The following is a 12,403-nucleotide window of genomic DNA, read 5'->3' as shown; positions in this document are numbered from 1 at the left end:
ACTTCAAGCGGCATTAAGGCTCCCTCTTTATTATAAAACAAGTTTCAAATAAACAAAACTTCTAGAGATCGCATACTATTTGGAATTTATCTCCAGCTCTCAAACAGAAATAGATAAAGGTCATACAGGTAAAGGTTTCCCCCATTTAGTCATATCTTATTATTTATTTTATTTATTCTTTGTCCAATATACAATACATATGGAAGAGAATAGACATTAAGTAATATATATAAAGATAGAAAGTAAAAAAGAAGAGAAGTAGATGGGAGGGAGAGAATATATATGATATAAGAGATAAGGAGAGAATATATATGATATATGAGATATGGAAAGACAATTGGACAGGGGCCGATAGGCACATCAGTGCACTTATATACGCCCCTTACTGGCCTCTTAGGAACCTGGAGAGGTCAATCGTGGAGAATCTAAGGGAGAAATGTTGGGGGTTGGGAGTTGACACTATTGAGTCCAGTAATGAGTTCCACGCTTCGACAACTCGACTGTTAAAGTCATATTTTTTACAGTCAAGTTTGGAGCGATTAATATTAAGTTTGAATCTGTTGTGTGCTTGTGTTGTTGCGGTTGAAGCTGAAGTAGTCGTTGACCGGAAGGACGTTGCAGCATATGATCTTGTGGGCAATACTTAAATCGTGTTTTAGGCGCCGCAGTTCTAAGCTTTCAAGATCCAGGATAGTTAGTCTATTTTCGTAGGGTATTCTGTTTCGAGTGGAGGAGTGAAGGGCTCTTCTGGTGAAGTATCTTTGGACGTTTTCGAGAGTGTTGATGTCTGAGATGTGGTGTGGGTTCCAGACAGATGAGCTGTATTTGAGAATGGGTCTGGCATAGGTTTTGTAGGCTCTAGTCAGTATCTGACTCTAGGGGATGGTGTTTATCTCCATTTCTTAGCCAAGGGAGTCAACGTAGTCCGAAAAAGTTTCTATGGACATGTGGCCAGCATGAATATACCGCTAAAGGTGCATGGAACGCTGTTGCCTTCCCATGAAGTGTCATCTATTTATCTACTTGCATTTGGATGCTTGCGAACTGCTAGGCAGGCAGGAGGTGGGGCAAGTAACAAGAGCTCACCCATTGTGTGGTGCTCAAGTCTCAAACCCAGGTTTGTCAGCTTTCCAACCGACAAGCCCAGCATCTTTAACCACTGAATCATATTTGCCTTTTGTAGCTTTCTTCTTTAACTGGTTTGTAAGATAAAATTGCAACTTGAACATGTATGTCAGTTAGCTTCTTAACAACTGAATGTTTCTAAACCTGAAATGGGAACATGCCCCATTTCATAAAATACAAATCCTGTTTTATTCAGCATTTCAGCTGGCAAATTCCCATATAGGACTCTACAAATATGAAGCCAGGTTCCAACATGTCAGGCATGCATTATAAAACACAGGGAAGATTTAGAAATTTGGAGAGGATTGCCTATAGAGCACTCATGTCTTTTTAGATTACCAGCTGTGTTTGGCAAAACTAAAATTTTAGTCCATTAATTTTCCATTTACAATAATTGCTATAGTAGTTAGAAATGAAAACCATCTAGTTTTAAAATAATTAATTTCCAGCTTTTCATAACAATATGTTGCAAGGATTCACAGGCTTTGCCACTGCAAAACTTAGACCATGACAAAATGACTTTGTTCAGGGGCCAGTTTGTTCTAGTAGTGAAAGCTCCAGATTAGAAACCAGGAGAAATATTAGATACGAACTGTAAACTCAAAAGCAGGGAAGAATTAATAATACAAAACATATAGATTGGTGGACATATCTACAAATTAAATCTAGATATAAAAATGATATGGAACAATCAGGTATAGAAAGAACTACCCAACCACTAGACAAACTATTGACAGGCCCGGAAGAAAAAGCAATATCTAAAATATATAAATATCTGATGGAATATGAAAGACCAGAGGAGATAGTCAAAGGTACAATGATTGCTTGGGCGAAAAATGCTGGCCATAATATATATATATAGAGGAATGGGAACAGATTTGGAAGAGAAATATCAAATTAACAAAATCCACAACATACAAAGAAAACAAAAATAAAATGCTATACCGTTGGCATCTCCCACCCAAAAGACTAGCCAAAATGCACAAAAATTACAGTCCAATGTGTTGGAAATGTAATAAGACTCAAGGCACCTTCTTTCATCTATGGTGGTTATGTCCAGTGACAAGAAAATATTGGAAAAAAATAAATAATTGGTTGTGTCAAATAACAAATACAAAAATGAAATATACGCCAGAGTTTTTTCTACTGGGTATTATGAGAGGTACCTATTCTAAAAATGTAAAATATTTAAGCTTGCATATTACAACAGCTGCAAGGATTGTATTTGCACAGAACTGGAAAAATCCGCAAATACCTGAAGACAATGAGATCATCAAGAAAATATACGACTGTGCAGAGATGGACAGATTGACAATGGAGCTTAAAAATCAAAAAGAATCGGACTATTATGAAGCCTGGACAAAATGGTACCAATGGACAAAAAAAAAGAAACTTAAAGGAAGCATTGAAATAAAATATTAAGAAATCTAAAACCAATTAAAAGGCAATGTCGATAGGAATGTACAGTGATCCCCCGAGTTTCGCGATCCCGATCATTGCGAATCGCTATATCGCGATTTTTCCACCCGATGACGTCACTCCCTTCCTTTCTCATCTTTCTTTCTCTCTCTCTTTCTCTATCTTGCTTCTTCCTCTCTCACACTCTCTTCCTCCCTCCCTCTCTCATCTCTTTCTTTCCTTCTCTCTCTTTCTCTATCTCTCCCCCTCTTGCTCTCGAGCGGCAAGCGAGCAGCCGGGCGAGCGGGTGACGGGCAAGCGGCAAGCGAGCAGGCGGGCGGGTGAACGGGCAAGCGGCAAGCGAGCAGGCGGGCGGGCGAACGGGCAAGCGAGCAGGCGGGCGGGCGAACGGGCAAGCGAGCAGGCGGGCGGGCGAACGGGCAAGTGGCAAGCGAGCAGGCGAACGGGCAAGTGGCAAGCGAGCAGGCGGGCGGGCGAACGGGCAAGCGGCAAGCGATCTTGGGGTTTCCCCTTTGCCTGGGCGGCAGGAAGACCGGGGAAGGTTCCTTCGGCCGCCCAACAGCTGATCTGCTCCGCAGCGCGGCAGCAGCGAGGAGCCGAAGATGGGGTTTCCCCGTTGCCTGGGCAACGGGGAAACCCCATCTTCGGCTCCTCGCTGCTGCCGCGCTGCGGAGCAGATCAGCTGTTGGGCGGCTGAAGGAACCTTCCCCGGTCTTCCCCGCCGCCCACACGCAAACTCCACCATTTGCGCATGTGCGGCCCTGGAAAAAGGGGCGCACATGCGCAGATGGTGTTTTTACTTCCGCACCACTACATCCCGAATTATCGATTATTGCAAGGGGTCTTGGAACGGAACCCTCGCGATAATCGGGGGATCACTGTATATATGATGTAGATCCATCTGTAAATATGATTATGTTTTGTTTTTTTTAAAAAACCAATGGAAAAAATTAATAATTTTTTTTTTTTTTTTTTAAAGAAACCAGGAGACTATGAGTTCTACTCTCCCCTTAGGCCTGAAAATCAGCTGGGTGACTTCGGGATAGTCACTCTCGCTCACCTCCCAGGGCTGCTGTTGTCAGGGAAATAGGAAGCAGAAAGAGGATTAGGAACGTTCACTCTCTTGAGCTACTTACAAAAATATGAAAACATTTTAAATATTTTTTTTTTTAAAGTTTATTTGCATAAAGTGAAGGAGATGAAATTGTTATCTAATATTATAGTTGTGAAATTTACTTTTCAATATAATTTCTAACTGCAGAGTCTATATAAAAATTAAATAAAATTGTGCAAGAATACATTCCTGATACCATCCAATACATGGATTAAGGCAGTGGGATTTCCTGTGATGGTTCAGATAAGAAACATGAAAGTGTTCTGAAATATTATTATCAGCCACAGAAAGCACAGATCTATAGGGGGGGGAAAAGGCTAGTTTCCTCCCCAGCCATATTCTAGAAACAGAATTAAAAGCAATCTTCAAGTCAATCAAAACATCATAATGTACATACCTGCATCAAGATATTTTGTTAGGGATTCATCAAGAGAAGGAACCGGCAGTGAAGGCAAGGAACTCTGATATTGAAATGTACTTTCTTCAGAAGAATCAGTTAACTGGTTTTCCATTATGTTGATCTATGGCAAGTAACATTTTTAATTTTGACATTTGTATTACTGCAATTTGCTTATCTTTTAACCTTTACATCATGTATATTTATGTATAATAAAATAGGAACAAATATTAGTTTATGTTCACATAGCTTTTATGCACAGGAAAACATAGTTTAACCAATTGTGATTATTCTGTCAGCCTGTCTGTCTGTCTGTCTCTCTCTCACACACACATACACACACGCAGAGTCACAGAAGTGAGTACACCCCCTTATATTTTGTAAATATGTAAGTGTATCTTCGCATATGACAACAGTGAACAAATGATACGTGGCTAGAAGGTAAAGTAGTGAGAATACAGCTTGTATAATAGTATAAATGAGAAGACAGCTTGTGTATTAGTGTAAACACTCCGCAGTCTGCATTGGTTGCCGATCAGTTTCCGGTCACAATTCAAAGTGTTGGTTATGACCTATAAAGCCCTTCATGGCATCGGACCAGAATATCTCTGGGACCGCATTCTGCCGCACGAATCCCAGCGACCAGTTAGGTCCCACAGAGTTGGCCTTCTCCGGGTCCCGTCGACTAAACAATGTTGTTTAGCGGGACCCAGGGGAAGAGCCTTCTCTGTGGCGGCCCCGACCCTCTGGAACCAACTCCCCCCAGAGATCAGAATTGCCCCCACCCTCCTCACCTTTCGTAAGCTCCTTAAAACCCACCTTTGTCGTCAGGCATGGGGGAACTGAGATATTCCCTTCCCCCTAGGCCTATACAATTTATGCATGGTATGCTTGTGTGTATGTTTGGCTTTTTAAATAAGGGTTTTTAAAATTATTTTAAATATTAGATTTGTTACATGCTGTTTCATTATTGTTGTTAGCCGCCCCGAGTCTACTGAGAGGGGTGGCATACAAATCTAATAATAAATAAACGCGCTGTCCCCTTAAAATAACGCAATACACAGCTATTAATGTCTAAACTACTGGCAACAAAAGTGAGTACACCCCTAAATGCCCAAGTAGCCTTTTCCCCTCCCTGGTATCATGGTTAGTGGTACAAAGGCTTAGGTGTGAAGGGGAAGTAGATGTGTTAAATTTGTTGCTATGCTCTCATTCTCTCATACTGGCCACTGGAAGTTCAACAGTTCTTGCGGGGCCATCACGATTTTGCTGCTGCACCTGTAGAGGTAGCAAAGTTGTGCCCGTGTTTCAGCGAGGTTTTACTTGCAGCTCCGTGAGTGATTTTGCTACCTTCACAGGTGCAGCAGCAAAATCGCGCTGGTCGTGCGAGAACTTACAAGCCACGGCGGCAAGCGCAATTTAGCGTTCCACCTTGTAGCCCACCCCAAGCCCATGATGGCAACTTATGGTACGTGAAGCCATATAGGAGGGCATGCAAGGTGTTTCCCTATGTCAGCTCCAGTGCGCACACATGTGCTACCCAACTGATTTTCAGCCTTGGAGAAGGCTGTTTTTGCCCTCCAGAGGCCTCAGAGAAGCCTCCCTGAAGCCCCGGAGTGCAAAAAATCACCCAGTGGGCAAAACAAACTTCTAGTTTGTCCGTTGTGCTGGTTTTTGCACTCTGAAAGCCTGTGCTCAGCGTCACATCCAGAGGCTGACTTTGGGAAATAGACGTATGATTGCTGCCAGCATTGCTTCAGAAAGAGTGAGCGATCTGCTTGTCAAGGCCCAGACCATACGCTGCACCCTGCATCAAATTCCTGGAGGTGTCTGTAATATGGTAAATAATTTAGCTTTATTAGATAAACGGTCAAAGCAATGGAAACTGCATTTTAATGTTTCCAAATGTAAAATAATGCACTTGGGGAAAAGGAATCCTCAATCTGAGTATTGTATTGGCAGTTCTGTGTTAGAAAAACTTCAGAAGAAAAGGATTTAGGGGTAGTGATTTCTGACAGTCTCAAAATAGGTGAACAGTGCAGTCAGGCGGTAGGGAAAGCAAGTAGGATGCTTGGCTGCACAGCTAGAGGTATAACAAGGAGGAAGAGGGAGATTATAATCCCGCTATATAGAGTGCTGGTGAGACCACATTTGGAATACATACTGTGTTCAGTTCTGGAGACCTCACCTACAAAAAGATATTGACAAAATTGAAGGGGTCCAAAGACGGGCTACAAGAATGGTGGAAGGTCTTAAGCATAAAACGTATCAGGAAAGACTTAATGAACTCAATCTGTATAGTCTGGAGGACAGAAGGAAAAGGGGGGACATGATCGAAGCATTTAAATATGTTAAAGGGTTAAATAAGGTCCAGGAGAGAAGTGTTTTTAATAGGAAAGTGAACACAAGAACAAGGGGGCACAATCTGAAATTAGTTGGGGGAAAGATCAAAAGCAACACGAGAAAATATTATTTTGCTGAAAGAGTAGTAGATCCTTGCAACAAACTTCCAGCAGACGTGGTAGATAAATCCACAGTAACTGAATTTAAACATGCCTGGGATAAACATATATCCATCCTAAGATAAAATACAGAAAATAGTGTAAGGGCAGACTAGATGGACCATGAGGTCTTTTTCTGCCGTCAGACTTCTATGTTTCTATGTTTCTAAATTGGTCTGCAGGGCTCTCATCACCGAAGGAAACCGCTTCTAAAGATGATGCACAAGAAAGCCTGAAAATGGTTTGTTGCAGTCAAGCAGACTAAGGACATGGATTTCGGGAACCATGTCCTGTGGTCCGATGAGACCAAGGTGAATTTATTTATTGTTTATTATTCAGATGGTGTCAAGTGTGTGTGGCGGCAACCAGGTGAGGAGTACAAAGACAAGTGTGTCTTGCCTACAGTCAAGCAAGGTGGTGGGAATGTCATGGTCTGGGGCTGCATGAGTGCTGCCGGCACTGGGAGCTATAATTCACCGAGGAAACCATGAATGCCAACATGTACTGTGACATACTGAAGCAGAGCATGATCCCATCCCTTTGGAGATTGAGCTGCAGGGCAGGATTCCAACATGATAATACACTTTAGGCTTTTATTCTCTGAAATTGAGGCCAGTACATTAGCAAATGGAAGGGAGGCTTCGGTCCTTCAGGCCTTCTCTCCACTTGTCGTTTCCTTGTCAAAGTCTGCAGGGAGATTGTATTCCTATAGGGTTTGGCAGCCCTTTGCAAAAAGCCTTTGTTGGCACCAGTAGAGCTTGGGAGGAGCAGGCACAGCCCAACCAACGCCCAGCAAAGGCTTTTGGCAAAAGGCGGCTGAAGCCTACAGAGACGCAATGGTCAATGAGAAAGCAGCCCTGAAAGTCCATTTGCAGCATTCTGTGGCTGCTTTCTCTCTGGAAATCAGTTTGACAATTTATTTATTTATTTATTTTATTTATTTATTGGATTTGTATGCCGCCCCTCTCCGGAGACTCGGGGCGGCTAACAGCGACAATAAAACAGTGTACAATAGTAATTTGGTATTAGAAATGATTAAAAATCCATTAATATAAAAACCAAACATACATACATACATACCATGCATAGAATTGTAAAGGCCTAGGGGGAAAGAGGATCTCAATTTCCCCATGCCTGGCAGCAGAGGTGGGTTTTAAGCTGTTTACGAAAGGCAAGGAGGGTGAGGGCAGTTCTAATCTCTGCGGGGGAGTTGGTTCCAGAGGGCCGGGGCCACCACAGAGAAGGCTCTTCCCCTGGGTCCCGCCAGGCGACAATGCTTAGTTGACGGGACCCGGAGATGTCTCTGGCACCGAGAAAGCAGCCCCGAAATACCACATGATGTCTTCTGCGACTGCTTTCTTGCCAGAGATCAGCTTGACGAGGCCTCAGTGCCAAGAAAGCAGCCCCAAAAGGCAACACGTGGCCTTACGTGGCTGCTTTCTCAGCACCAGAGGCCTTGTCAAGCCCTTTGCTGATGAGAAAGGAAGGAGCAGGCAGAGAAAATGGCTGAAGAGACAGATCATAAGGTAAGTCACCTGGCAGGACAGAATGGGGCTGGAGAAATTGTGGGAACCTCAATGGAGGGAGAATGAGGTTGGGGAGGGATGGGTTCCCTCACTAAGCCCATTATGGCCTTCCCCACTCCAAGGTGTCTTGTGTTCACTTACTGAGTTACACATTAAATGGGCGAAAGCAGGGAGTGATGTCTTTCAAGGTACAGTGTTCCCTCGATTTTCGTGGGGGATGCGTTCCGAGACTGCCCGCGAAAGTCGAATTTCCGCGAAGTAGAGATGCGGAAGTAAATACACTATTTTTGGCTATGAACAGTATCACAAGCCTTCCCTTAACACTTTAAACCCCTAAAGTGCAATTTCCCATTCCCTTAGCAACCATTTAGATCATTACTCACCATGTTTATTTATTAAAGTTTATTAAAAAAAATATTTATTAAAGTCAAATGAAAGTTTGGCAATGATATATGACATCATCAGGCGGGAAAAACCGTGGTATAGGGAAAAAACCTGCAAATTATTTTTTAATTAATATTTTTGAAAAACCGTGGTATAGACTTTTCACGAAGTTCGAACCCGCGAAAATCGAGGGAACACTGTATAAGATTCATTCCCATGAATTCTCAAGTTATGGATGGAATGGACAAGCTCCATTACATTCGTAACTCAAGGACTACCTGTAGTCACTAGGAGTTAAAAATTATTTGATTGCATATAATCATCATAATTAACCATCTTCTTTAAGAGTGCTTTGTAGGATCAGACCTCTACATATACAATTAGCAGCTTCAAGAAAACAGATAACACTCCTTTAAATTCTTTAAAATTTTACAAGACTTCAAACTTCCTCTTCTGCAAGTTAACAAATCAAACAGCTTTTCTTTTTAAAAAAAAACAGAAATCAGTATTAACTCTGCTGGTATAGTTAAAAGTCACACCACTGAAATGTGATTATATTTCATCAGGTCTGCAAATATATATAAATATATACTTTTGATTAATAAGAACAAATGGTTCAAAAATATATTTTAATAAGTATTTTATAATTACAGATCTAAACTGAAAGAATATTTAAACCATTTAACCATAACAAAAAGTGCTGTGAAAATATTGACAAGCATCTCACATCCTGGACACAAACTGTTTCAACTTCTACCTTCAAAATGATGCTACAGAGCACTGCACACCAGAACAGCTAGACACAAGGACATTTTTTTTCCTAAACACCATCACTCTGCTAAACAAATATTTCCCTCAATACTGTCAAACTATTTACTAATTCTGCACTACTATCTTTTAATCATTTCCATCACCTCCCACAAATGACTGTATAGCTGTAACTTTGTTGCTTGTATCCTTACAATTTATATTGACTGGTTCCTAATATGATTGGCTTGCTTATTTGTACTCAAGACTATTATTAAGTGATGAACTTTCCTTTTATGTACACCGAGAGTATATGCACCAAAACAAATTCCTTGTGGGTCCAATCATACTTGACCAATAAAAGTTCTATTCTATTCTAATTCTATTCTGTGTGTACCATTGTTACTTTTCTATTTTTATCTATTTTTGTTTAAACTAAGGTGCAATTTAATTGCAGAGTAACATAGTTTTTGGATAATACTTTGAAGTTCATTTTTCCCCTTATTTTTTGAATATGTCTATTTTTTCTTACTGCTAATATAAACGTTAAGTTATAAAAACTGCAGAATAAAATTGACTAGCAACTATTTTTAAATAATATTTTATTGATTTTTAAAAATATGAACGCACACACAACATAAAATAGGTTATTGACTAGCAACTATAATAAAGCTAGTCCTTTTAAGTATTTATATTAATCTTTTTTAATGAGTTGCAAAGCCTTATTATAACTGTTTTCATTATTTCTCTGCTCCTGCTCTTTTCCATTGTACAATTTCAGATTCTCTGCATCCTCCAAATCAGTCTTTGCTGGTTTAAAACTATTACATTCCTACTATTCATTTTCTCTTATTTTCTTCCTAATTTTGAACCTGGAGCATATGTCAAATTTTATGTTGTTTTTATAACGCAAAGTTTCAAAATTTTCTATAACCCAGAAATTCAGAAAAAAAATATCTAGAAAGGCTAGCAACAGTTACTGACAAAAAAACACATTCCTCTAAGAACATTGCATCAAATAAAACACTGTTTTAAACTTAAAGCATTTACCTTTATTCAGAGTAGTTCCGTAGCCTGCATTGGCTGCTGATCAGTTTCTGGTCACAATTCAAAGTGTTGGTCATGACCTTTAAAGCCATACATGGCATTGGACCAGAGTACCTCCGGAACCGCCTGCTACCGCAGGAATCCCAGCGGCCAATAAGGTCCCACAGAGTTGGCCTTCTCCGGGTCCCGTCGACTAAACAATGTCACCTGGCGGGCCCCAGGGGAAGAGCCTTCTCTGTGGCGGCCCCGGCCCTCTGGAATCAACTCCCCCCGGAGATTAGAACTGCTTCCACCCTCCTTTTCTTCCGTAAACTACTTAAGACCCATCTATACCGCCAGGCATGGGGGATTTGAGACATCTTTCCCCCAGGCTTATTATAATTTATGTTTGGTATGTATGTGCTGTTTGGTTTTTAATTATGACAGAGTTTTTAGTTTTTTAATATTAGATTTGTGCCATTATAATATTGTTTTTATCGTTGTTGTGAGCCGCCCCGAGTCTTCGGAGAGGGGCGGCATACAAATCTAATAAATTATTATTATTATTATTATTATTATTATTATTATTATTATTAATTATTTAACTATGAAAATGCTGCAATTCATAAAAAAATATCTCAATCAAATAACCAATATAACCAAATTGCTCTTAAATCCCCAGCTGGGGCACAAAGTATTTCTGTTTTATGAATCTGTAAATTGCAACTACTGTAGAGTAAGAATGTGCACAATCTGGTTTTTGTCTCCAAGCCAGGCACTACATGCTCAAATTAAGGATTAACTGTCTTCAGCAAAATATTGCCTTTATATTAGAAGAAACCTTTGCCCCAATTCTCTCCATTCCTTTTGTTTACCAGCAACTTAACCGCCCTACCCAGTTTCACTGCTGCTTATCAGGGCACATTAAAATTTCAGAAAATGCACCTGTGGTGTTTATTTGTTTATTATTTATTTATTCGGATTTTTATGCCGCCCTTCCCCTTAGACTCAGGGCCGCTTACAACATGTTAGCAATAGCACTTTTTAACAGAGCCGGCATATTTTTGTTACAACTGAACTTATTCTGCCTCATTATTAAAATGTAAGGTGGGGGGATGGACATGAAAAAAAAATCACCTTCTGAGATTGAGGTTCACTTTGTGCCCTTCAGACTGATTATTTAATCGCCCAAGCTGGCTTAAAATGAGGGTAGTTGAAAGAAACACACTCAGATTGCCTCATAGTGGAAAAGAGGATCTCGGTATTATCCCAATGGATCTCATAAACTTTTAGGGAGTCAGTTCACAGCAAAGTTCCTTAAACTCTGTTTTTATCTCAGAATCCCTTTCCCACTTTTAAAAATTATGAAAAATTCCAAAAGAGCTTTGGTTTGCATGGGTTATATAGTACTGATAGTTACCATACTGAAAATTAAAACTGACCCTACGTTTGCTGCCAGTTCTCACAACAGTTCAAAGTGATTTTAATACCACTGTATTTTTCAACACAGGCTGATTGCGAAGCCCAGGAAAGGTGTGGGGAGGAGGGGAATGCTAATGCTGGCATTATTTTATTTATTCATTTTTTTAAAAAAATACCCCATTGCTCTATTCCACAGGGGAAGCTCCCCATGTTTTTAAGGCAAGCTGTGCCAGAGGTCCTAGTCAGCGAGTCCTTTATAGTTAGTTCTTCCATGGTAAATATTGTCAACGGAAGGGTGTTAAGTTTTTATTTTATTTGTTTATACTCAACAACGCCCAGCGTTTTCTTCTGTGCACTACCATTAAAGGCACGGAGCTCCGTCTCAGCCTTCGTGCAAAGCGTTTTTTTGTTGCCAACACACAGAAGACGCTCTACCGTATCCAGTCCCCAGAAGCTGGCGGGTTGGAGAGGGAGGTCAGAAAGAAAAGCGGAGTAATGACCACCCTCGTTCAGCGACAGGGCCCCCGGAGAACTAGGGCCAAGGATAGGGGGAGTTTCTTCCCGCCCCCACGCCGAAACTCGCAGTCCCACTCACGGTTTGGCGTGGCGCCCCATCTCCACCAGCACCCGAGCTGCTCATGGGCTCTCCTTACCTTATCTCATGCCCTGACGGCGCTCGCCAGTCTCCTCCGAGGCCTTTCGGCGAGTCTCCCCGAAGTTCAGTCAAAACAGAGGCTGAAGA

At 41.1% G+C, this 12,403-nt stretch overlaps 1 protein-coding gene across 1 annotated transcript in view; it reads right to left on the bottom strand.

Moving 5' to 3' along the window:
* The window catches only part of CROT (carnitine O-octanoyltransferase), a 42,402-nt gene extending 29,999 nt beyond the window's left edge, over positions 1–12,403 (bottom strand). Inside the window, 2 exon segments of the mRNA XM_070727427.1 lie at positions 4,056–4,179; positions 12,315–12,403. Of these exon segments, the coding sequence (XP_070583528.1) occupies positions 4,056–4,170 (115 nt within the window). The 5' untranslated portion in view covers positions 4,171–4,179; positions 12,315–12,403.

Source organism: Erythrolamprus reginae, chromosome Z, assembly GCF_031021105.1.
Source record: "Erythrolamprus reginae isolate rEryReg1 chromosome Z, rEryReg1.hap1, whole genome shotgun sequence".
Taxonomy (NCBI): Eukaryota; Metazoa; Chordata; class Lepidosauria; order Squamata; family Dipsadidae; genus Erythrolamprus; species Erythrolamprus reginae.
Note: the sequence above shows the minus strand (reverse complement) of the source record. Positions and strands in the feature narration are given on the sequence as shown.